This window comes from Pangasianodon hypophthalmus, chromosome 17 (genome assembly GCF_027358585.1).
Source record: "Pangasianodon hypophthalmus isolate fPanHyp1 chromosome 17, fPanHyp1.pri, whole genome shotgun sequence".
NCBI classification, from domain to species: Eukaryota; Metazoa; Chordata; class Actinopteri; order Siluriformes; family Pangasiidae; genus Pangasianodon; species Pangasianodon hypophthalmus.
In genome coordinates, this window is record NC_069726.1 from 9,370,304 (window position 1) to 9,397,595 (window position 27,292).

General features: G+C 38.6%; 2 protein-coding genes and 1 long non-coding RNA gene across 8 annotated transcripts in view; 2 read left to right on the plus strand and 1 right to left on the minus strand.

Annotated features, from left to right (window-relative positions):
* Positions 1 to 64: 64 nt before the first annotated feature.
* On the minus strand, positions 65 to 8,660 carry ovca2 (OVCA2 serine hydrolase domain containing). 4 transcript variants are annotated; one of them, XM_026928466.3, is made up of 3 exons: positions 8,515 to 8,660; positions 8,195 to 8,364; positions 65 to 863 (listed from the first exon to the last, which is right to left on the minus strand). In XM_026928466.3, the coding sequence occupies exons 2-3, from the start codon at positions 8,352 to 8,354 to the stop codon at positions 334 to 336; spliced, it is 690 nt and encodes a 229-aa protein (XP_026784267.3). In that variant the 5' UTR covers positions 8,355 to 8,364; positions 8,515 to 8,660; the 3' UTR covers positions 65 to 333. The 4 variants fall into 4 exon arrangements, with proteins under 4 accessions (XP_026784267.3, XP_026784266.3, XP_026784265.3 ...); XM_026928465.3 differs by having other exon boundaries at positions 8,509 to 8,659; XM_026928464.3 differs by having other exon boundaries at positions 8,195 to 8,659.
* LOC113535228 (uncharacterized) lies at positions 7,652 to 12,454 on the plus strand. Of its 2 annotated transcripts, none has more exons than XR_008304612.1 (3): positions 7,652 to 8,159; positions 11,778 to 11,908; positions 12,013 to 12,454. It is a non-coding gene; the product is annotated as an uncharacterized LOC113535228 (long non-coding RNA). The 2 variants fall into 2 exon arrangements; XR_003403580.3 differs by having other exon boundaries at positions 7,652 to 7,933.
* Positions 12,455 to 14,741: 2,287 nt separating this feature from the next.
* The window catches only part of smyd4 (SET and MYND domain containing 4), a 36,606-nt gene continuing 24,055 nt past the window's right edge, over positions 14,742 to 27,292 (plus strand). Inside the window, exons 1-3 of one of the 2 annotated variants that reach the window (XM_053241396.1) lie at positions 14,742 to 14,964; positions 15,644 to 15,889; positions 21,173 to 21,317. In XM_053241396.1, coding sequence (XP_053097371.1) covers positions 15,843 to 15,889; positions 21,173 to 21,317 — 192 coding nt within the window. In that variant the 5' untranslated portion in view covers positions 14,742 to 14,964; positions 15,644 to 15,842. The remainder of the gene's footprint in view (positions 14,965 to 15,643; positions 15,890 to 21,172; positions 21,318 to 27,292) is intronic. The other variant, XM_026928171.3, reaches the window with a different exon arrangement.

A 27,292-nucleotide genomic window follows, 5' to 3' on the forward strand; every position in this document is an offset into this window, starting at 1 on the left:
CTAAGAAGTCTACCATATGAACCGCACCACCATTTTGCTTTGCTAACATGAACACAAATGAAAACAATTTTAAATACCTTTTTATTTTAAGTATGTTCTGAGAAGTGCAGTACATCTCAGACATCTAGATATACATCAAATGCTTTAAACAGTTTTATAATGTTTAAAAAGATGCATTAATTGTACAGTACATCATATATACACCATACACATATATATGGGTTTGATGGTCAGGTATCCATAAACTTTTGGCCATACAGTGTATATGGTTTCCCCATATTAAATTACATTCATAAAGGTTGTGGCTGTATTTTTTGTATGCATGTCCTCCTTCTACTGAAACCTCTTCAGGAACTCCTGGTAGATGTGTTTGTGTGCAGAGGCAGCAGGGACAAAATGTCCACCTTGGTGAGTGAGACTGTGAGCTCCTAGGAACAGGGGCAGCAAGTCTCGACTCATCGGCTCTGGAATGACCTTATCATCCTGCCCATACACATGGAGCGAAGGCACCATGATATTCACACCCTTGTAGAAGTACTGATGCTGGGCACAGGCACTGCGGAACCCGGCAACCAGGATGGCAAAGCGGAAGTTAAAGGTAGGGTCTAGCTTCTGCTCCTGCAGGGAACACAGCATGGCTACCAAGGCAGCACCTTGACTAAAGCCCAGGATGCCATCAAAGGGGCCCAGGTCCTTCACTGCCATCCGCACAGCCTCCAGACTCTGCTCCAAACCAAGGCTGCTCTCACACTCCTGCCTGGCGTCAAAGCTGCAAGCCTGGACATCAGAGAACCACCAGCCCCTCTGATCATCACCCACACTGTCAGGCTTCTCTTGCACCTGGGAGACTGAAGAGAGAACAACTATACAATACATGACTTTCAAAATTCCCAAATTACCATACCACTCACACAACAGTACTTTCATTCTTGTGCTCTAGTTTTCTCACAAAAATGTGTCTGCTTCTGTTCACTTGATCTAAGTCTGACTGGGAAAAACAACTTGCAGTTCAAGTTCATGCACGCATTTTCTGCAGAAAAAGTATAACTGGGACAGTTACAGCAAAAGTTTAGCAAGGACAGCTGCAATTTAAATGGGCATAAGCAGGCTGTTTCTGTTCACTTCTACAAATTCCTTAAAGCCATTTGGATATGGATATAAAATAATGTGCATGTAGCATATTGTAGTGAAAACGTGATCAGATATTCATCTAGTCCCAGAACTAGATAAAGAGAACCCAATTAACAAATGAGGCAATTTTTGCATTAATGTATTGAGCAAATTTATTCAACATTATATATATGTCAGAAAAAGTATGTGAACCTCTAGGAGTATGAGTTCATGTAAATGGGTTACGTTATAACCGTTATCATTATGTTATAAACCGTTATATTACGTTATAATTGGCACATTCCCCCACACACTTGCATCAGACTCCTGCAACAGAACAAACTGTAGTTAAAAGACAGATTTCCTTTATTAATCTGATTCAATGCCATGATTGGCTCCACAGATTAGTGTCGGGCAATTTTCCCGATTAATTAGGGGTCCAGTCATGAAGTGCTGGAACCCTATTGTATTTGTATTGATTTTCTCCTTCTTTTTCTCCCCTAAAAGCGTCTGGGCGTCAGAGACTGGAAGTTGTAGAGACACCAAACTTGGTGGGATGGTAAGAAATCCCACCCGTTATTCAGGCACATTGACACACATCCGTCGGACACTAGGTGGCGCTCTAATAAGCACTTTTGCGTTTTGGTTCATAATTTTGGAACTGTAAGGGCTAGAATCAAAAAATCTTTTTTCCTCTGAATCCTCGAGTCATGCCCAAAACATCTCTGATTTCATTTCCACCATACAGATAAACAGGCAGTACTTCGCTGAGGACTGAGCTCATAGCAAAGAAAGGTTCAAATATCACTTCAGAGATATGGAATTGGTACAGGTTTGAAAAGTCACATGAACAAGTTTATGTAAAATATAATGCTGCATTACATCCTAAGCGGTAATTTGCTGGTCAGAATTATGTCATTTTAGACCTTGGCACATGAGACAGATGAAGCGGGAAAACCAATGCTCCCATGTTTGTATTTTGTTAGCAACAAGCTAGGCAGCTATCTTGGATGAGTGATGTATATTTTCTTTCTCAAACAGCGAACTGTATAGCCAGTGTTTTAGATTCAACAAACGAATATGTCTGTATGTTTATTAATCTAAAGCTGATACTTGTATATACAGTATAACTCATTTAAAGGTAAGAAGTTTTACTTTGTTTATTTCTGATGCTGTGCGCAACCATGTTGATTTGACGTCACTCTGTAAATGGGGAAGCAACTCGGATTTAAGAAGAATACCCCCAAGGTGACTTCTCAACTGCAGTAGCATTTCATGTCACGAAAGACATGCTCCCCACTTACTATGTTGAGAAAGAAGGGTTCACTAAGTTGTGCAAAAATAGTAACAGCACCATCTATTGAAAATAGTGCAAACAATGTTATTTTTGAATATCCTTTCTTTATATATCCTTTATTTTAGAGAACCAGTGTTTGCACTATTTGCTATAGATTTGCTGTTACTATTTTTGCACATCAAGTCTATTATAAAAAATAAAAAACTAAAAATTGTGTAATTTTTCAATTGCATTATGTAAATCAAAAACACATTGTAATCAAGAATCATTCATAAAGCTTTATTTTATTTTATTTTATTTTTTCCACCCAGCCCTGCTTCACACTGTTCTGTTGATACAGTGCTATAGGAATGCATGATCCAGAGAATGGGAGCCATTTAACAACAGGAGATGCAAAACAGCACAACACACTCCACGCTCGATTGGACCCCTGAGTAGCCAGGACACATACCTCTTGTAAAATAAGGTGTACCATGAATCTTCTTTGTTATGCTGATTCTCTGGCTGAAAACACACCATTCAGCTTTGCCCACTCAAATTTAATATAAATTGCTTAATATAAAATTTTATTTAATTTAAAATTTAATATAAGTTGCTTAATATTCAAAAACATACTTTTAAGAATTTGTCTTAGGATTTTTGCCCTATCTTCAAACTTTTGGTGTTAGACTACTCAGCATAGTATGAATCTCAATAATTATCGAACACATGTTGACAATATGGCCACCACATGTCAATCAATTCTAATGCGGTGGAACCTAATTTACTTAAACACTTACAAGACAGGGTTATCATTGAAATATTGTCATCATATTTGGAGGTTAGGTCCAATATCCCACACCCTACTCAGACAAATGAAATAACCCATACCCACCAGAAGGGGGTGCTATAATAAATGAATTCACCTTTTGGTTTATATCTTCACAACTATATTGAATCGAGTAAAATTTGTATCAGCAGAGTTCCTGAGTCCTCCTGCTTCTTTTTGCCATCTTTTTTGCTTTCTGCAATTTTTAATTTTCTGAAAAACCTTCTTTTTCAAACTAGCCCTAGGCTGTTCATCTGGTCAGCATAAAATATGAAATGTAGCAAGTAGAGTCCAAAAGAGCAAAATTGGCCATGCTCTTAGAAAGGGGCGGCACAGCAATCACAGCAACACTAGCCAATTATGGGCGCCTGTTAGCTCATGCATGCGGAAGTGGGTGTTACAAGTTTGTTAAGTGTGTTGCATGAGCAGCAGTTTGAAAAGATGCGGTTGGCTGGCTTCATGTTCCTCGCAGGAACCACGTGATAGCCTTCACCCTCCCTGGTCGGAAGCTGTTGTGTGATGGGGTGAGCTGAGACGGGTGGGAACTGGAAACATGATGGAGGAAACGGGAGGGGGCGGTTGCTGCTACTCATATTTGTGCACATAAAAGGACCAAACCATAAGTCCTACAGACATAAGACTTGGTCAGTAGTAGCACTCCCTCCCACTACTCAGGCAAGCGAGATGGGCCCAATCGGCCTAATGTTTTGGTCCATATCTCATGAACCGTGAGTACTACAAACAAAATTCTTTTTTTTCCCCCCTGACTCCCTGGGTTCTCCCAAACAAAAAAAGCCCCAAGAACCATGTAGCTCTGCCCACTTATTTTTTTTGCTAATTTGCATAATATGCAAAACCTACTTTTGCAAACTAGTCCTATGCTTTTTTTTTTGCCAATTTTCACTAATTTTGGTGTCAAACTACTCAGCAGAGGGTCAACCTCAATCAAAAACATGTTAATATTTGTAAACAATATGGCCACCACACGGCAATTCTAATGAGGCAGAGCCTAATTTATTCAAACGGCAGGAACTCATGAGTGCTTATGCGGATTTGCATGAGATATGAAAGGCAAACACAGGACAAGATTCTAAGGTCACATGCGCAGATTAGGCCATGGTCATACAGAAAATCGTTCACTCTATCACCCGGAGATCGTGACTTCGAATCCCGATGATGCCACAGCAATCTGTGGACAGGAGCTCAAGAGAGCAAAATTGGCCGTGCTCTCAGGATGGGAGGGGTCGCATCGCACACTCTCTCTCCCCTTTTAATCACAGTGATACTAGCCAATCATGGGCATCAGTGGCTGGATAGCTCTTTCTTCCAAGTGTGGTACAGATTGCAGCAGGTATCTGACAGGGTTACCACTGCTCTATTTTCACCTAACTTGACTAGTAGGTTGAGGTATGCACCCACTACTGCCTGATACAATGTCACTGAAATTAGCCACTGGGGGGTGCTATTCATGTGTATGCACACAAAAACAATCTTATCCTTTGGAAAATAAGGTTTACAGTGAAAATTCTTTTTACATTAATTTCTTCACACTCTAAAATCTGCTTTTTACACCATTTGGCTCCACCCACTTAAATTTGTGATAATCTGCTAAACCTACTTTTGTGAACTAGTTCTAAGATTTTTGGCTGATTTCACACTACTCAGGGGTGTGTGATACAGAATAACTATCAAACACATGCTGAGATTTATAAACAATATTGCCGCCATAAATCAATCAATTCCAAGGAGGCACATGAATTTGAGCCAAACATGTACAAGTTTCTGAGGATGTCTACAAAGGTTGGGGCATGGTCAGCAATATAGGGAGGAGTTAATAGCTGTCCTAATAGCTGTTTCTCAGGAACCAAAAGACCAAATCTGGCCAAGTGAAGACTGGAAAAATGTAGCCTGGTCTGTCAAACCTCAATTTCTGCTGAGGTACGCAGTTGGTAGGGTCAGAATTTGGCACCAACAGCGTGAATCCATGGACCCAACCTGCCTTATGTCCAGGCTAGTAGAGGTGGTGTAATGGTGTAGGACATGTTTTCTTGGCACACCTTGGGCCCGTTAATCTCAATCAATCATTGCTTGAATGCCACAGCCTATTTGAGTATTGTTGCTGACCATGTGCATCCCTTCATGGCCACAATTTACCCATCTTCTAATGTCTACATCCAGCATGATAATGCACCAAGTCACAAAGCAAAAGTCGTCTCAAACTGGTTTCATGAACATGACAATGATTTCAGTCACTGGTCACCGCATCTAAATCCAATAGAACACCTTTCCTGAGTTATCAGTGATCCTGACCCCTTCTGCTCTCCGGACCTGCTTGATCCATCCTGATGCCCTTCCTCTGGTTGGAGTTCTCATCAGTTTGAAATCACTCTCTGCTGCTGAGGATGGCCCCACATTGACAGCCTGAAGATCACTGAGATTACTGAGGATGGTACCACTTAAAAACCATGAAGATGGCTTTGGACCACAATTCTTATGAACAGTTATGTTATGATGGCTTAGGACTGTAACTGCCACAAACAGTTTTGCGCTCCATCACTCCATCATTAAGTCTCCATCAGTGAACAGTGGATTCAACAAACAGGCTTAATGTGAAAACTAATGAATCTCCCTGTTACACAATTGCACTATTTGTCTATGTAGTACACAGTTACACATGGGATTTATTTATAATCGCACTATCCGTTGACACCCAGATGAGGACGGGTTCCCTTCTGAGTCTAGTTCCTCTCAAGGTTTCTTCCTCATATCGTCTTAGAGTTTTTCCTTGCCACCGTCGCCTCTGCGGCCATTAGGGAGAAATACATACACTTAAAATTTATATCTTGAATGTATTTATTTCTGTAAAGCTGCTTTGTGACAATGTCCATTGTTAAAAGCGTTATACAAATAAAATTGAATTGAACTGAATTGAATTAAACCTTTGGGATGTGTTAGAATGGGAGATTTGCAGCCTGAAAGTGTACCTGAAAATCTGCAGGAATTGTGTTATGCAATCATGTCAACATGGACCAGAATCTCAAAGCTATGTTTCCAACATCTTGTGGAATCCATGCCATTAAGAATGGAGAGCAAATGTAAGCCCTACCCAGTATTAATATAGTGTTCCTAATAAAGTGATCAGTGAGTGTATTTACCTGAAATCGAGTAATTAGGATATTAAAGAAAATATGACAAAATGCACACACTATCCATTAGTAAAACAAAAAATATGAGGCCTTTACTCATGTTCTAATGTTACCAATATGGAATGCCATGGTTTGTAAATAACTGCATGCAAAAATGTCTAAGTTCCAACATTTAGTCCTGTTTTTTCAACAATTTTTATATCATAGCTAAATGTCTGATGAAAATGACCTTTACTGAGGTCAATACACATTCTGTATCGGCCTCAGAATCTTAGTTTGATGCCACTGCATCACCAATACAATCTCACAATTATTTTATATAGACTGAAATCTCTAACATCACCTATGTTCTCCTACATGCTCTTTTTTTTCCCCCAGACAGAGCACATCATGACCCAAACATTCGTGTACAGAACACAAATATCCAGTTTAACTGTACAGTAATTGGATGTAAAGGTTCCGTGCATGAGTGTCTGAGTTATGATGGGCTCTTTCAACACGACAGTCCTATAGGAAGGATACAGATTTCAGGGGTGCAGTTAGATTCAAATAACTGTTCCTCAGGCTGTAAATCCTATGAAGCTAAGATTTGTTGTACTGCATTGTTGTGCTAATCTGTGAGTGGATTTCTACTGTTGAGTAGGTTACTTCAAAAACATGGGGACCATCAGCCAATTAGGATTTCTTCTTCTTCTTCTTCTTCTAATTATTATTAGCTAAAACGTGATGAGCAGCCCAAACCGTAAGCCATAGAAACACTGAACTTTGGCACATGCCGCAGATTTCCCACTGCTACTCAGTCAAGTAAAAGCACCAGCATCGGCCTGAAGGTGGCGCTACGGCGCAAGCATGTTCGTTTTATCTCGAGAACCGTAAGTTACACACTCAATTCTTTTTCCCGTCTTATTCCGTGGCTTCTGCTGAATCAAGCTAGACCCTGTGCACTAATTTCTGCAATGACTGATTTGCAACCTGCTTTCTGACCGATCTTCACTAACCTAGTGTTAAACTATTCAGGAAGAGTATGAACCTCGATAATTATCAAAAGCACGTTGACATTTGTAAACAATATGGCCACCACATATCAATCAGCTGTAAGAAGGCAGAGAATATTATACTCAGAGAGACCTAATTACTTAAAAAACATGGCTGCCATTGGCCACTCAGAGTGAGCTCTCGTGCGAGAGTGTGAAATTTAATAATTATCAAAAACGTTGAAATTTATCAACAGTATGGTCTCCAATCAACCCAAGTACGTCATGAATTACACAAAACTTGAAATATATGTATGGTGTAACAGACTTTGATGGGAGTTGTTCCCAAATTCTCTATTTGTTTTGTGTTGCTTTTGATGTATTTTGTATGTTAAGGAATGCTTAAGGATTTTTAAGGTTTAATTTTTTTCCGTTGTTTGCGGGGGGCTTTCATTTTGAAATGGAATCTGCTTTCACGGCTAAGAAATAGTAATGAGAAAAATGGTATGGAGAGCAAACGCTTTACAACAGCTTAACAGAACTCATGCACGAAAGGACTGTTTATAATTTTATTCAGCACCCCCCGAAAAGGCATAAGGTTTGTGTATTTGTATACTGTTACTTAAAAACAAGTATTTTGTTTTAAAATCGCCGAATATGTCTATTAATGTTAATGTACATTTTTGTGTCGCTTCATTCAGCTCTTACGGTGATTTCTTAAGTAAAAAACGAACGCTAATAAAGCTTCAAGAAACATCAGTAAAGTTTTGGCCATCATTCGGACGGGGTCCGCTACATATGGCAAATATGATATAATGGGCATAGTAAGTATTATTGCATAAAATAAATACACACTTACCGTTACTAGTGGGGACTTTATGTGGTGCATCAATGTACACCAATTCAACCTGTTTTTTCAAAAGTTTTCGCAAAGCTCCAGTCTTCTCCCGGAAAGAGGCGCTGCTTTGCCGATAACCGTGAATACACAGGATCCGGAGCGGAACATCAGCTTTGGACATGATCCCTGAACTTTAAAAAAAACAAAACAAAAAAAAAACAGTGTCACAAAAGATATGTTTACATATAGTCTATAGTTAGAACAGTGACCAACAAATCTTCAACAGAAATATCAGCTCAAGTAGATTAAACAAAACTGTCTAAAACAAGGTTTACGTGTACGTTCTCTCAATGGAGCCGTGTGGAAACGATGCAAATATCAAATGAGTTCCGCTTGTAGATTAAGCCTTGGGTTGGGCATAATCTATTGGTTGTGTTGGTAAAGCACAAACGCAGGACGGCTCGGGGGAGGCAACACTGGGCTGTGAATGGTTCACTGATGGAAGGAAGTAGTGCGGAAACCGGAAGTGATCCGGAGATGAAATATTTGGCGGGGAAAACAGAGTTGAGAGAAACGTAAATTGGATGCTTGTAGAAAAACGTAAAAGAAAGAAAAGTTGGAGTTAAGTATCAGGAACAGATAGCGAGAAGGAACAACATCAGACCAGGAGAACGAAAGAGGAGTTCAAGGTGGTGTTAAAATTTACAGGATGTTGTGGTAAATAATCCACTGAGAGTAACCAGAGTAGTTATGGAGTCGACAGGAAGGGTTGACTATGCTAAGAAATTAAAGGATGGCAAGTTACTGATAGAATGTAAGGAAAGAACTGAGCAAAAGACAGCACTTGGTCTAAAAATGGAGGTGAGGATGAGTATGGGCAATGTGGGCAAGGTGTAAAGTGTTGTGATCATGGTGGTGAGCATAGTGCGGGGTATGGAGGCTGTCATGTACGGAAAGAAGCTGTAAAATTTCAAAATGTCCAAGCAACAGAAGGTCTAACTTTTGCGGAGGCCCTCAAAAAAGTCCAGATGACAAAACCAAAGAGTGGCAACAGCTTGACCTCTAGTCCTCAAGTCAATGAAATAGATTCTAGTAGAGGAAGTATGAATGGAAAATTCTTGGAAGTAGATAAGGTAGCATTTGTAACATTCTTGGCAGAAGTAGTGAATGGCTCAGCTAAAACTGAGAGTAGAACGGAGAGGATTAGAATCATAATTAGAGCAGCGGAAAAATATCTTGAAATCGAGGAGTAACTGTAGAGCTAATAAATGAGAAACTCAAGGTGCAAGCAGTAAATAATCAAGCTACATGTGGTGGGTCTTAATGGTGCTATTAATCCTACAGTGGAATGCTAGAAGTCTTATTGCAAATGGATTAGAATTCAAAAAATATATTGTGGATCAGGACAGAAAACCTCTGATAGAGGTGTGGATTGGGGACCAGAATCTAAGAATAATCAATTTTTACAATCCGTGTGAAAGACTAAACAGGGAAACCGTACAGAAAATTAGGGGAGGAAAGTGTCACACATGTTAAATGGTGTGGTGATTTTAATGGGCATAGTATGTTATGGGGTAGTGATAAAACTTTTCCCAATGAAAATGTTATAGAAGATATGCTAGATTGGAGTGGCTTAGTATGTCTAAATGATGGCAGGGCAACAAGAGTTGATTTAGCGAAAGGGAGGTTTTCTGCCATAGATTTAATCATAGTATCAGAAGGTCTAGCATGGAGGTGTGTTTGGGATATTTTGAACCAGTATCTAATGGGCAGTGACCATTTTCCAATTACTTGCAAAATAAGGGTTAATTTTCAGAAGTTTGCCTTTCAACTAGCCTCTCAAATGAGTGGAATGAGGCACCCCACTCTCTCGATAAGGTGTCCCCAAGCATGAGCCTTTCAAGGGTAACCATCTTTAATAGAATAAATGTTTATGACTTCTTTGACAATTTGAGAGAGGTTTTGGATAAACACAAGTTTGAACCACAAAATGTGTGGAACATGGATGAAAGAGGGATAATGACAGTCCCAAATCCCGAAAGGATTGCAGCAAGAAGTGGTGAAAGGCAAGTTGGTGCAGCCATCTCTGCAGAAAGAGGCACACTTGTCACACTAGTCTGTGCAATCAATGCACTTGGAAAAACCTTACCACCGGTGTTCATTTTCCCACATGTGCACTTTAAATCTCATTTCAACCCTATTGTCCACCTGGCTGCATTGGGAAAGCCAACACATCAGGGTGGATGCAAGAGGCTGATTTTCTATTGTACTTGAAGCACTTCCGGCTTCATACAAAGAGCTCCTCAGAGTCCAAATTTCTTTTAATCCTTGACAACCACCCCTCGCACCTGTCCGTGGAAGGCATCAACTTCTGCCACAGCCATGCCATTGTCCTTGTATCCTTTCCTCCACTGCTCTCACAAGTTGCAGCCACTTGACAGAAGTGTGTTTGGGCCACTTGATAGAGCTGTCAACTCAGTCTGCGACTCCTGGTTGAAATCCCATCCAGGGATGACAATGTTGATTTATGACATCCCAGGCATTGTCAGAGAAAAGAAAACAAAGAATCAGCCCAAAAATCAGAGAGAAGAATTCGATTCTGATGAGGAAGGAAAAAGAGGATGTCTGCATTGTGTACCTGCAAAGCTACTCAAAATCCAGGGAAGTGTGGCTGCAGTGCTGGATGTGCAAGTCCTGGACACATAAAGATTGCACACCTGGAGGTGACGCTGTATGAATTGCCATTTTTTTTTATTACTGATGGAATGGCTTTCTGGGAGCCAGCAGAATTATTCCAGGAGCTGGCAGAATTGTTGGGGGAAGGGGGGTGTTGTTTATTTGATTATGAATTGTGAATTAGCTGTGTCATTTATACCCAAGGTTGCATTTCTTATTCACTTGAATGTGAAAAAAATCAGTTTTTAAAACAGTTTTGTACAATAAATACATGTTTAATAAATGTTTGTTGCACTGCAAATTGTCACACACTGTCACACGCTGAAATATAGAGAGATTAAATAGCGTCTGTAACATCTGCACATTGACTCAAGTTAAGCTTATGTTCTACACATAAACAAAACTCAATAACTGTTATTTGAGAAATATTACTAAATAAATATATAATACTATAAAATTATTGTATAAATAAATAAGACTGTAATCATATTGTAAAACAGTGCATATTTTCAGATGCTTATTGACACAAAAAGTAAAAATTAATTAGTGAAATTTCATGTAATTTCAACATGTTGCAACTGTCCCTGATCTGTGTTGCAACTATCCCCAGGGTTGGGGTCAGTTGCAACATCTGACTTTTTCCGTTCAAATAAATATTGTGAATGATATGTCATATGTAATCATCTATAATTGTATGGGTAATCAGCACACAGATGTAAGTTTAATATGTAAAAATTTGGTTGAGAAATGCAAAAAGTGTTGGAAAACCATTTTTCTCTCACATTTCTCTTAATGTAAACACTTAATGTAAAAATATTGCCTTTCCACTAGGATTATGGCGCCGTTGTCTTAGCAGGTGTATCTAGTTGGTGTATCTAACAAGAATGCACATTACTGATCTTAATGTCTGACTTTGTTCCTCTTGAAGGTCCTTGAAAATGCAAGTGCAAAAAGCATTAACCACAATGATGGTGGAAAAGCCATGCCTGGGTGGTTAACATGCCTTATGATGGAGGGGGGAGCATGCACACAGCATCTGCAAGCAGCTAACTCTATCTGGTATCTTTCAGAGTTAAAGAATTAGTTCTGGATCTTGACACTAAACTGTTCCTGTTATTGGGTAACCATGTAAATCATATATAAATATTTTTCCTCTTTCTCAGGAATCGGGATGTGGTTTGGGATGGATGAATATTTATCACCTTCATGCATTCATGGGATTTTGGGAAGCAGTTAAGAGATCTGAGTGTTATTAAACTATAGCTGTTTATGTCATTTGACATGAATTTTTTTTTGCTATATTTAAGAAAAATATTATTAAACAATTACATGATTGTTATTCTTAATATTATAGTTATATTATTATTATAAAATAACATCTGTTAGATATATGAAAATATGAGGAGTATGAATAGAGAGAGACTTTTAAAAAATACTTTTAAAAAATGTTAATTGAATAATGCTGTTAAATTTAAGACTGTTAAACAGTTACAGTATATACATTGTTGTTGGTGTATAGATATTTGTGTATTATTGATAATTATATCATTGTTGTTGACCTGCTTATTTTTTGCTGTTAGTCTGAAACTAAAAAAGTAAACTATATTTTGGATCCTTTATTCTGTGTAATGTTTTTCTAGTTAAAAGAGGCTACTGTAAAATAAAGTATCCTACGCAGCCCATACAACACCCAGACAGTGCCCACGTACAGCCCATGCAGGGCCCTCTATGTACCCATGTTGCTGTTCCATAATAACCCATATTAGGCCCATCATTAGAGTTTCTTGGATCAAAATGATATTATCAACTGTTCAGTGAGACTTGAGTGTAAACTGCTCTTAGCAATTGCTGAAAGAGCAACTACAACCACCTTAAGGGTATCTGTATGGTACCATCCACAGTAAACCCATAGTTAGCTGTAGGCTATTCATTTTTAAGAAAATGTACATTGCGTGCAAAGTGCAAGCAGGGACTCTGGCAAGATTAGCTATGACAGCATAACTAAAAGGGAGAGCCAGAAAGTAACATAAAGGACATAAAGCAGCCAGCCACTCCACCGTCAACCAACCTGAGTGAGCACGTGAGGTTAGGGGGGTTACAGCATCCAAACACTCCAGTTTACCAAAACACTCTACGCCCATGAACCCTCCAGACCTGTGTCTGGAAAAATAAGTACACCCTATAATTCAGTAACACGTAAAACTACCTTTAGCAAAAATAACTTGTCTTCTGTTGGAGTTTATCAGTCTCACATTTTTGGAGAAATTTTGGCCCACTCTTCTTTACAACTTGGCTTCAGTTCATTGATGTCTGAGGACATTTGGGTTCAAGGTGCAGGTTCAAATACACAGGATGTGATGGTACGTAATGGTTTTTGTTATACTGCAATGGAATGCAAGAAGTGTAATAAGTAATGGACAAGAATTTAAGAGAACCAGAAATCATTTGTATAAAGGAGATATGGCTAAAACCACATTTGAATTTTGTGATTCGAGGTTATGCAACAGTCAGTAGAGATAGGAAAACTTGAAGTGGGGGTGGCACTTTTATTAAATTAGGAGTGGGGTTTAATACAGTGGAGGTGAATGCAGAAAGTGAAGCAGTGGTAGTGGAGGTCTGGAACGGGGCCCAGAGAATCAGAATAACAAACTTTTACAATCCTTGTGACAAGTAAACAGAGAATTATTAGAAAATATAGGGGGTAGTATGGTGTGGTGACTTCAATGCACATAGTACACTATGGGGAGGTACTGTCACTGACTCTGATAGTAATGGTATAACTGTGGAGGAAATATTAGATTGGAGCAGTCTAGTATGTCTGAATGATGGAAAGGCAACAAGAGTAGATGCAGCTAAAGGGAGTCAATCAGCCATAGACCTAACTATAACATCTGAAAGTTTAGCTAGGAGATGGTTTTGGCAAGTATTAGATAAAAGCACAATGGGAAGTGATCATTTTCCTATTAAGTGTACAATTGGGATAGATATCTCCCAAGTAGATGTGGAGAAATTGCCTAGATGGAAATTTAAATATGCAGATTGGAGGAGGTTTAAAAATAATAGGTATTAAAAATATGTCTATTCAAAGTCTACTAAATAATTCCTTAAAAGTGAACAAAGCTCTCTTAATTTATCTTAAGGGAACAAAGTTGTATAGTACGATTTAGGTGTGGTTTTTTTTTTTTTTTTTTTTTTTTTTTTTTTTTGCCTTTACGTCGATACTCCACACTCCGACCCAGTAGGTGGCGGAAATGCACCAAAAGCTGGTTTGCCAACCGCCATAAAATAAGAAGAAGAAGAAGCCGCAGCCCATTGCGCCTCTCGGCCAGTATTTTGAACCCTTTTTATTGTTATTTATTTATTTATTTATTTTTAATTAATTTTTTTTTACAGTGCATAACAAAACATTAAACATTTACAGGGGTAATATAATAAACAGTAAATGAAATTCTGAAATGAACTAAAGCATATTATATTAACGTCACTGAATTTATTATTCCAAAAACTAATACAGGCAGGTAAAGTGATCTGAGCTCTATTAAAATCTAATCTGATATTTTTTAAAGCTATTACACACAAAAAGACATTGATCAATGAATAAATTAGAGTTTTCAAAATTGGAAGGGGAGCACAAAGGGCCTTTGGGGCCAGACTTGAGTAATAATTTGACACAATCAGGGCTTGCACCAAAAATTACCGCACTCTCTCTTGGGAAGGAGAATTATTTCATAAAATGTTCATAGGATAAGAGAACACCCCTGTTATCTAAAAGTTGACTTACTTTATATATATATATATATATATAAAATGCTTGTTTATGAAAACTGGTGAAAGCTAAGGGCAGTTTCAAAATCTCTTAGTTGCATCGCAGCAAAACGTATAAGCCATATTTTGACCCGTAGGCTGGAGAACTCCACCGGAAATAGCGTCACTGCAATGCGACGTGCTCCGGCGTCTAGTTCGCAGGGGTCTGCAGTGGTAATGGATCTCCCGTGTCCGGAGTGGATAAAACATGTGGAGCAGAAATGGACCCGGCTAGAATCTGCGACAAGAGAGCGCTTTTCTGCCTTCACTGACATAGACGATCTTTTCCACTTTGGCCAGTCACAGCTGCAGTCAGTGCATTTATTCAACAGTATTCATGTCATATTTGTTAATTTAGTGCATGTAAAGATTTCCATTGACAGTGACCCATTGTTTTTAAACTCTAGCAGGTAAAAGACCGACTATAACGACATTATGTGGAAAGATTATGTAATGTTAACCTAAGTAAGGAATAACATGGCAGGCCGTGCAGTTAGATGAAAATAATCTGCACCGGGGTGGAACAGCTCCTACCCCGAAATGTGTTAATGAACTACTTACTGTGATTTTAACTGTTGCATATTTACATGTAATGTTAGGGAACGTCCGCGAGACAAGTTACACTCGAGGTCGCAACTTGTAATTCCCAACCTCCAACCAGGAAATCCCAAAGAAACACCCCATAGTTCTAAAGTATTTGCTTTAGATTAGTTAATGTACAGACTAGACACAGTACTTGGTTAAATCTATAACACTGATACTAATCGCAGTTTTGACCGTCAGCATTAGAGTTATCACTAACTTTAGCCGGCTAGCTTATTGCCAAGCTACTCGCTACTGTCCGTTGTTGTTGTACTGCAATTTCAGTCCACAATTTTGCATGAACGTTTAAAATACACTATAGTAGAACAGTACCAGTAGCCGCTCAGGCCTGTAGCTGTAAAGTGTGATTCAAGCAGCTTTTTATGACCTTTACGTGCTCTATTACAGAGGAAACAAAAGACACTCTCGTGGAGGGCTTCATGGTTTTTTTCTCCCACTTTGCACGTCGAACGTGACGAGGTGGGAAATGACGTCATTACAGCTTGCATATACCGCGGAAAAGTTGGATTTATATATTGGACATTTGGCTGCACATTCGAGATCCTCTCTTCTGTTTCTCAAGAAATAAACACACAAAAAGGACAAAATGTGTATTTTTTTTTTACTATGGAGTGGACAGAGAATCAAGTACAAGTGAATATATTTTTAATTTTTTCCCGTTAAATCCCGCTAAAGTTGATCTCTCGGAAAGCCTGTAGTCGAATACTTCACAGGATATCTAACGAGTTGCAGTGGTAGGATACAGTATGGATTCAGTACAGTGGGGTGTGAGACTCACAAGTGCAATGTTACACAAAATTCCCAGAAGAATTGAGATTTCCTCATTCTGAGGGTTGTAGTAGTGGGGTATAAGACTCACTAGAAGTGCAAAATTACAATATATTACATTACATTACTATATGAGTACAGCAGTAAATTATATTTATTGATTTTAATAATTTTTAAATGGTATACATTTTTTTAAAATAAGTGATTACACATAAACTCATAAAACCCAGGGTTAGTCTTAGCAACTACAGCAGAATGAATTTGAAAGCAAGTGTTTTTTACTGCTATTTTTTTTTTCTGCAAACAGAAATGAAACTCGTTTTTTTCGATTTACACCATATTATACTCCATTTTCTATGAATGACAACTCAGTTTAATAAGCGTTTAATAAATAAAAATAATCAAGTTTAAAAAAAGAAAAAGAATTCAAATTCAATAACTTTTTTTATTGTAGGAGTTACACATGTAAAACCAAACGATGCACTATGATACAGTCTAGTATTGCTATCAGTTACAGCAGATAGATTTAAAAAAAAAAAAAAAAAAAAGGTTTTTTTTTTTTTTTAAAGAAAAATGCTTAAAATTCAATAACATTTTGCATGTATGAATTATACATGGAATTTATTATTGCTACCAACTACACTGAGTTTTTTTTTAAAAATTATCATTTTTTTTTATTTTGCAAAAAAGAAAAATAATCAAAATTAAAGCATTTTCAGGGGCCAAGCACCTAGACTTGGTGAGCCACATGTTCACGGACACTACAATTGTTGCCTGAGCAATCACAGGAAAGTAGAGCCATAACTTTAGGCAAAAGGGTTCAAGAGTGATTTGTAGTTTCACTCATGATGTGTATATTTTGACCACAGACAGTGGTGGGATTCTCTGACTGTGGGAAGAAAGGTCTAGATGAACAAATGGGCAGCAGGGTGGCATTGCTGCAGCATTGTTTAGACAGGTGTCAGGATGAGGTGAGCCAAATTTGGTGAAGATTGGACAACATTTGGAGGAGTAGCAAAAATGGCAGTTGGATGTAAGCATTTCTGTAAGCATTTTTAGCATGTTATTGTTACTTTTGACCAGTAGGTGGCAAAATTTGTTGCATAGCCTCAGGTCATGGTCCTGAAGATGACTACCAAGTTTTGTGTCAGTGCACAAAGTCGTTGCTGAGATACAGCCTCACTTCCTGTTTGGCGGCTTCGCTGTCAAACTCATTGGCACATTACGGACAAACCGTTTGGAATATTCAAAATTCTTTTGATAACTTTTGTTAGGCTTACTCTGAAGATGACGAGTGCAAAATTTGGTGGTGATTGGAGAAAACTTGGAGGAGCAGTAGCGAAAAAACAGTTTTTAACAAAATCTAAGATGGTTGACAGGAATTACATTTGAATTTCAGATGTTGATGTGCGTTCACTTTGGCATACTCCAGGAAATTATAGGAAAAATGAACTGTGAATTTATCACAAACTCTTCAAATGATATAAGGAAAAAAATGAAAGTTGTTACAGTTCTTGACCACAAGGTGGCGCAGTCATAAAACGTCTTGGGTACATTCACAGCATGGTCCTGAAGATACTTATCAAGTTGCGTGATGATACTTAGATACACTGCTGAGATACACCCTCACATCCTGTTTCTGCATTTGCCAGCGTATTACAGGAGAATGAGTTTGAATATCAAAATTCTTTTGATAACTTTTGTCCAGACAGGTCTCAAGATGATGTGAACCAAATGTGGTGAGGATGAGACAAAATTTGGAGGAGGAGTAGTGAAAAAACACATGGTTCAAAATTTATGACCATAAATGTACTTCCAAATTAGGCCTACATTTGACCCAATAGTGGGGCTAGAGCATTGGCAACACTTGGCCCAAATTTGGTCAGAATTTTCCTCAGACCCTCCCCAGTCAGTGTACCAAACAAAAATTGTAGGGTGTCTGTGAATGTGCGGCTGACCAAGTCTGGGTGCTTGGCCCCTGAAAATGCTGCTTGCAGCTTTAATTTTATATTATTTTTCTTTTTTTTTTTTTTTTTTTTAAGAAACAAATTAAAATAACAAAAAACTGAGTTAAAAATCTATTCGGTTTAGTTGTTACCAATAATAAACTGTATCATAGTGCATTTGGTTTTACATGTGTAACTTCTACATTCAAAAAGTTATTGAATTTTAATGAATTTTCTTTAAAAGAACCCATTAAAATAAAGAAAACACAGCATTTTTAACAATCCATTTGCTGTAGTTGATAGGAATAATAGACTGGCTCATAATGCATTTGGTTTTACATTTGTAGCTTCTACAGTCAAAAAGTTATTAAATTTGGATTATTTTTCTTAATTTTTTTTAACTCAGTTTTTAAAATTAGCTGTGTTTAGTAGCAATAATAGACTGGATCATAGTGCATTTGGTTTTACATATGTAACTCTTACAAGCAAAAAGTTATTGAATTTTGATTATTTTTCTTTTTTATATTACCTATTATAATACCTATTTGCTGTAGTTAGTAGCAATAATAGACTGTATCATAATTATTTTTAATGATTTTCTTTTTTGCAAATTAAAAACAAAATCAACTGTGTTTTTAAAATCTATTTGCTGTATTTGGTAGCGATAATAGACTGTATTATAGTTCATTTGGTTTATATGTGTATCACCTACAAGCAAAAAGTTATTAAATTTTAATTATTAAAATAAAAACAGATTATTTTTAAAATTGAGTGGTGTCTTGATAGGAAGAATGTACTATAATATAGTGCGAATCATAAAATTTGTTGAGTATCATTTCTATTTGTTTGCAGAAAAGAAACTTTCTTTTAATTTTTTTTTTTTTTTTATAAAGACTAACCTTGGGTTTTATGTGGCACATTTAAAAATGTACAGTCAGGTCCGGAAGTATTTGGACAGTGACAGAGTTTATGTGATTTTGCCTTTATACACCACCACAATGGATTTGAAATAAAACAATCAAGATGTGATCAAAGTGTAGACTTTCAGCTTTATTTTAAGAGGTTCCACAAAAAAAATGGCCATTTTCAACAAAGTACCTCCATTTTCAGGGGCTCAAAGGTATTTGGACAAAGTGACATAATTGTAAAAATAACATAATTGTGAAAATCCTTTGTAGTCAATAATTGCCTGAAGTCTGGAGCCCATGTTCAAAAAACTCAAATTCTGAGTTTCCTCCATGGAGATGCTTTGCCAGGCCTTCACTGCAGCCACCTTCAGTTGCTGCTTGTTTGTGGGTCTTTCTGCCTTCAGGCTTGTCCTCAGTAAGTGAAAAGCATGCTCTATTGGGTTGAGATCAGGCGACTGACTTGGTCATTGAAGAATATTCCATTTCTTTGCCTTCAAAAAGTCTTGAGTTGCTTTCGCAGTATGTTTAGGGTCATTATCCAGCTGCACTGTGAAGCGGCATCCTATCAGTTTTGTAGCATTTGGCTGAATGTGAGCAGAGAGTATAGCCCTATACACCTCAGAATTCATCTTGCTACTTCTGTCAGCAGTCACATCATCAATAAACACCAGTGAGCCCGTTCCATTGGCAGTCATACATGCCCATGCCATAACACTGCTTCCACCATGTTTGACACATGATGTGGTATACTTTGGATCATGAGCTGTTCCTTTCTTTCGCCATACTTTTCTCTTCCCATTATTCTGGTACAAGTTAATCTTGGTTTCATCAGTCCAAAGAATCTTATTCCAGAACATGGGAGGCTTTTTTAGATGTTTTCTGGCAAAGTCTGATCTGGCTTACCTGTTCTTGAATGTCACCAGTGGTTTGCACCTTGTTATAAACCCTCTGTATTTACATTCATGAAGGTGTCGTTTGAGTGTAGATTTTGACAATGATATGTCTACCTTCTCCAGAGTATTCTTGACTTCTGTTGATGTTGTGAAGGGGTTTTTCTTCACCAAGGAAAGGATTCTGCGATCATCTACATTCCAGGCCTTTTGGTGTTGCTGAGCTCACCAGTTTTTTCATTCTCTATAAGAATGTACTCAACTATTGATTTGGCCACACCTAAGGTTTTTACTATCTCTCTTATAGACTTATGTTGTTTTTTCAGCCTAATGATGGCCTCCTTCACTTGCATTGAGATCTCCTTGGACTTCATATTGGTAGCTCCACTCGAACAGCTGCGAAATGCCAACTCAATACCTGATATCAACTCCAGACCTTTTATCTGCTTCATTTGTCTTGAAGTAACGAGGGAATGGACTGCACCTGGTCAGTTAACTTCTTGTCAGTCAATTGTCCAAATACCTTTGAGTCCCTGAAAATGGAAGTACTTTGCTTAAAATGCTGTAATTCCTAAATGGTAAATGCCATATTTTTGTGGAACCTCTTAAAATAAAGCTGAAAGTCTACACTTCGGTCACATCTTGATTGTTTTATTTCAAATCCATTGTGGTGGTGTATAAAGGCAAAATCACAAAAACTCTGTCACTGTCCAAATACTTCCAGACCTGATTGTATATCAGTAATAATCATTAATAAAATATATGATATAAAAAATAAATACTGTAACCATACTGCATCCTAACACTGCAGTACGATGCAGATATCCTGCAAAGTAGGCAACATTAATCTTTGGTACAATCTTACACGCTAGCAGCCACCTGTGACACCAGTGCACCACATTAGCAACACCAGGAACTTACTTAAGCTGCGCAATGACGCTGCATTTTCTTCAGGAAATGAACTTTTCTAGTTAAGGCATTGATTCATTTTTTTTTTTTCCCCCGAAAGTTTCATTAGCAGATAGGGTACACATATAAACTGGTAATCATTTGATATTGATATTTTTTGTCAAATTGATACACAAAATCTGTGCATTATTGGCCTTAGATTATGTGGAGCTTCTGCCATACAAGTCCCAGTGTGTGAGTTGTTGTTATTATAGAAACGTACTAGAACGAGCATAATATAAATATAAACCTATCGCTTATGTTACAGCACTGGAACTACTGTCTGAGTTGTTTGGGAATAAAATGAATCCACATCTTCTGACCATTTAGATGTGAAAATTAAAGCATATATTAATGAATTAGAAATTATGCGTTTAAATATGTTTTTTCTTCCAATGTCCTTACTGATTAATTGATTTATCTTAGATAGTCATGCATGACTTCTCTGCTCTATAGGTCAGAGGATCTTAAAGCTTTGTCCAGAATATCTGAGAAGTATCCTGTGAAGAAATCTTCTGAATGTGCAGCCAGATTTAGGGAGCAAGGGAATGTGAGCTTTAAAGAGAAGGACTACACTTCTGCTGCCCTATATTACACTCAGGTAAGGCTGATTTATGTTTCTGTGAGCACTTCAGGTTGAAGGCTTCATACATGCACATAACGTGAGCATGTCCACTAGGGGGCATGGTTGCATGAAACACACTAGAATTTACAGCAGATATAGATTCCTGATATTTCATTGAAGGAATAATAAATAGGGGCCAAGCACTTTCTGTCTCCACTCCTTAGTAATGGAAGAAGACCAGAAGCCATTGGTACCATCAGTGCTTGGTTCGATGGGGATATTCTAAATTTGAAGGCAACAGAGTAAGCTGTTGCTGAGATATCTCTTCACTTCCTTTTTCGGTAGCTCTCCCAAGTTGCAAATGATGCCAAGTCTTGTTTCCTAACTTCAGCTCATGTTGTGTAAATATATGTGACAAGTTTAATGTCAATATATGAAAGTGTTGTTGAGATATGCCCTCACTTCCTGTTCGGTGACATAGCCATCAAATCCATTTGCAGCTTATGGATGAAACAGCAGTTTTACCAATTTGCGAATTATAGCACCACCTATTGGTGATTTACACAAAACCTCTTGGAGACCCTTAGGATGAGGTCCTTTAGTGGTCTACAAACTTTGGTTTAAAATCCTTCACATGGTTGCTGAGATATACCTTCACTTCCTGTTTGGTGACTTTGCTATCAATTTCATTTGCCCATTATACAAACCGTCCCATATATCAGAAATCAAACTCAAAATTAATCAAAATCAAAATTATTCAGCATAGTCTCTCGATACTGTGATTCAAATTTGGCAGAAATGAACATCATGGTGTCTGATGATTTGACCCAAAGAATCAATAGGAAGTGGAATTACTATGACATTCCATTGCGGAGTTATTATTGTAAATGTATGTTCAAATTTGCCCTGTTGGTGGAGGGCTTGAGTGGTGTACACCGAAATTGCTGTGAACGTAGCTGAGGCTGAGCCTCTATACCTGTGCCAAATTTCATAAAAAGCTTTATATGGGCTGCCATAGACTCCCATGTTGAAGTATGTAATAATAATAATAATAATAATAATAGTAATAATAATAATAACAAGCTTTGCTCAAGTTGGTCTCCCAGTTCTCTCTTCCACATTTCATGGTTATGGGACAAAATTTGTAGGAGAAGAAGCGAAAACACAGTTTTTGTTAAAATTCAAATTGGCTGACTTCCTGTTTGAGAAATCACAAATTTGTTACATCAGTAAAACTTTGCATCTTTAAGGAATCCTGTAAGGGAGGTCCTGCAGTCATACTATGTAACACAATTTTTGTTCCTGGGTAGTAAGTGTTATTTTCTAATTTCTTATAATTCAAAAGTATAGAAAATGGCTATGAATCCCCTCAAACTTTGCTTTTGTGACCAAGACATTGGTATTTTGAAACGTACCTACTTTCACTGAGAAAATGGGTGAATTTGCGTCTTTTCATTCACATAAAGTCAGAAAAAACAACATATCAAAATTACCATGTATTTATACTAAAGTCATACAAAAATGACCACAAATGATTTAGAAGTGTGTAGTTATACAAAGATGACCAGAAAAGATTTAGAAGTGAGCAGTTTTTCGAGATTTACGATTATATTGTAAATCACTTTCACGAAGCAGGCCCCATATGTAGGCTCCCAACATGTTCTCATTATATTGTCCTTGGTAGTGGCATTCAAAGTCCAGTATATCCTGGTGGAAGCGATTGCCTTGCTCCTCTGAGTACGCTGCCATGTTCTCCTTGAATTTATCAAGATGAGCATCAAGGATATGGACTTGGAGAGACATCCTGTAGCCCATTGTGCCATAGTTCTTCAGAGTCTCAACTAGCTCCATATTTCGGCTTTGTGATTGCCCAGGAAGCTCCAAACCACTGCAACAAAGCTGTTCCAAGCTACCTTCTCCTTCCTAGTGAGCTTTTTGGGAAATTCCTTGCACTCCAGTATCTTTTTTATCTGACACCAGCTTTGACTTTTTCCTCAAACAGCTTAGGAAAGAAGTCTTGAAGGTACTTGGAGGCTGCCGACTCCTTATATGGAGCTGTGACAAATTGTTTCATAAGGCACAATTTGATGTGCACTGGTGGCGTCAGCACCTTCCGGGGGTCAACCAATGGCTCCCACTTGACGTTGTTCCTCCCCACAGTGAACTCAGTCCACTGTGGCCACTCTTGCCTTTTGTAATGCGCTTTGGTGTCCCTGCAGTCCCAAAGACAAAGATAGCAGGAAAGCTTGGTTAAACTTCCTTGGAGCCCCATCAAGAATGCCACCATTCTGAAGCCTCTGATGACCTATCAGCCGTACCCGTACTTCAAGGCATCCAAAAATGTCTTGATGTTCTTTTAATCCTCTTTCATGTATTTAGAAAAATTAAAAAATAAAAACATATTTTGAAATTTACCTGTTTATGTGAAGGAAAAGATGCAAATTTGCCCATTTCTCAATGAAAATAAGTAAATTTCAAAATACTAATGTCCTGGTCACAAAAGCAAAGGTTGAGGCAAGTAATAGTCATTTTCTATATTTTTGCAGTATAAGCAATTAGGAAATATCACTTACTACCCAGAAACAAAAAAAAAAATTGTTACGTAGTGTTTTCGACAAAGTTTGATCTGAATACATCACACGGTTACTGAGATATACCCTCACTTCCTGTTTGGCAGCTTCACCATCAAATTCATTTGTGTGATATGGACAAAGCATTCTGTATATCAAAAATCACAGAAACCACTTTTTTCAGGCTAGTCTCACAATGCTGCATAGCAAAGTTGGTGATAATTGCACAAAATTTGTAGGAAAAAAAGTGACAAAACACTTTTTCTTAAAATTCAGTTGAGCGTTATGCCGTAACCATCCAGCAAATAAAAAATCTGAGAACTAACTTTTGTTCGGGTTGGACTTCCGATGCTATCTTCCAAATTTCATGATTATTTGACAAAATTTGTGGTAGAAGAAGGAAAAAAACTATTTTGTTATAATTCAAAATGGATTCCTGTTTGAGAAATCACAAATTCCTTAGTTCACATTAGAACCTTCAAGAGAATCAATAGAAACAAGAATCTTGATTTGATGTTGGTTCAAAAATTATGAGCAGGTTTACAACAAACACTCTCTTCACAGAACCTGCTGTAGTCCGTTACACACTGAATGAGACCCTCAGTGTCATCCCCATGATCTTCCTGAAACAGCTCCCAGTCAGTTGTCCTGTAACATTTCATCAGGGCCTCCTCTGCCTCCACAGACCACAGCTGCCCAGTCCTGGTGGTGATAGGCTGTCGCCTAACAACAGGCTTATATGTAGGAGTAAGCTGTATCAGACAATGATCTGATTTGCCAAGGTTGTACGCCTCCTTAACATTGGCATACAGCAAGTCCAAGGTCTTATCCCCTCTAATGTTACAGGTTACATACTGTGTAATATTGATCAGGATCGTTGAGATATTAACATGATTAAAATCTCCATTTATTATGAGGAGTGCACTGGGATGCCGTGTCTGCAGGTCTGCGATGATGGAATGAATGACATCACAAGCGCACGCCGCCACTTCCGAAAGTGGAATATAAACAATAACAACAATGGCAGCTGAAAACTCCCGGGGCAGATAGTATGGCCTCAACCCGACAGCCAGCAGCTCAACATCAGGCATGCAAATTGTTGCTTTCATAGTAACATGCCCTGGGTTACACCATTTGGCATTAACAAAGACAGCAAGTCCTCCACCGAACTTCTTACCACTCCCTGTCCCCCCAAACTAGCGAGAAGTTCCACTGAACAGTCAGGCATTTTCCTGTTCAGCCATGTCTCTGTCAGACATAACACGCTGCACTCCCAGTACTCGCTCTGTCCGCTAACCAGGGCCTAGAGTTCATCCATCTTGTTAGTCAGTGAGCGTACATTCCCCATGACAACAGAGGAAAGTCTTGTATCTCCACCTCCTCTCCATCTTCTTGTTCCTCACCATTGCCCTGGCTTGAGTTCCTCGCCTCCTTATCTTTAACTCCACTCGACTGGTCGATTCCGGTACAGGAGGAGCTCCTCACGTGAGTAGACTACGGTGCGTTGTTGTTTGGTGGTCGCAGAGTCCTTTGTCTTGGTCACAGTGTCTTTTGTCTTGCCTATTATTAAAAAAAAAAAAATCTAAACTGGTAATCCTACTCACACAATAAATACAACAAGCTACAGTCTATTGTAGCGGTGCTCAAATAATAAAAATAGTAATAAAAGTGAAAAAAGTAAAGAAAAAGGGTCGGAGTAGGAAAGAGAGAGAGAGAGCTGCTGTGCCGTGCTGCCACTTCCTGCGGCGCCAGAAGTTGTGAAATCTAATAATAACTAGAATTTACATTTTCTGAAGAAAATGAGCGGTGCTTGCCTGTGCAAAATTCAACACCGACATGCAGCTGCATATGCCAGTCAGTAAGGGTAGATACATGTGTGTATGTGTTTGTTGAAGCATAACTAATTTGACCTACACTATATTACCAAAAGTATTCGGTCACCTGCCTTGACTCACATATGAACTTAAGTGCCATCCCATTCCTAACCCATAGGGTTCAATATGATGTCGGTCCACCTTTTGCAGCTATACCAGCTTCAACTCTTCTGGGAAGGCTGTCCACATGGTTGAGGAGTGTGTTTATAGGAATTTTTGACCATTCTTCCAAAAGCGCATTGGTGAGGTCACACACTGATGTTGGATGAGAAGGCCTGGCTCTCAGTCTCCGCTCTAATTCATCCCAAAGGTGTTCTATCAGGTTCAGGTCAGGACTCTGTGCAGGCCAGTCAAGTTCATCCACACCAGACTCTGTCATCCATGTCTTTATGGACCTTGCTTTGTGCACTGGTGCACAGTCATGTTGGAAGAGGAAGTGGCCCGCTCCAAACTGTTCCCACAAGGTTGGGAGCATGGAATTGTCCAAAATGTTTTGGTATCCTGAAGCATTCAAAGTTCCTTTCACTGGAACTAAGGGGCCAAGCCCAACTCCTGAAAAACAACTCCTGAAAAACAATTCCTCCTCCACCAAATTTCACACTCGGCACAATGCAGTCCGAAATGTACCGTTCTCCTGGCAACCTCCAAACCCAGACTCGTCCATCAGATTGCCAGATGGAAAAGCGTGATTCATCACTCCAGAGAACGCGTCTCCACTGCTCTAGAGTCCAGTGGCGGCGTGCTTTACACCACTGCATCCGACGCTTTGCATTGCACTTGGTGATGTGCGGCTTGGATGCAGCTGCTCGGCCATGGAAACCCATTCCATGAAGCTCTCTGCGTACTGTACTTGGGCTAATCTGAAGGTCACATGAAGTTTGGAGCTCTGTAGCAATTGACTGTGAAGAAAGTCGACGACCTCTTTGCACTATGCGCTTCAGCATCCGCTGACCCCTCTCCGTCAGTTTACGTGGCCTACCACTTCGTGGCTGAGTTGCTGTTGTTCCCAAACTCTTCCATTTTGTTATGATAAAGCTGACAGTTGACTGTGGGATATTTAGGAGCGAGGAAATTTCACGACTGGATTTGTTGCACAGGTGGCATCCTATGACAGTTCCACGCTGGAATTCACTGAGCTCCTGAGAGCGGCACATTCTTTCACAAATGTTTGTAAAAACAGTCTGCATTCCTAAGTGCTTGATTTTATACACCTGTGGCCAGGCCAAGTGATTAGGACACCTGATTCTGATCATTTGGATGGGTGACCGAATATTTTTGGTAATATAGTGTATATTGGTAGCCGTAATGACCGTAATGTAACTCAAGTTTTTAATGTAATAGGCTTCATGGCAGTCCATTCACTTGCATGTGACTTCTTTAGAATACCTATAATGCAATTCTCTATGTTGCAGTAGTTTTGCAATTCCACTTAGTTTGGGGGTTAACATGCACATGACTTTCACGTGACATCACTAAAATACTCATAATGCAATTCTCCTCAGTCAGACAAGCGTTTTGATATGTCATATGTCTATGTAGAGGTAGTTTTGTGGTTACAGTCGGTTTT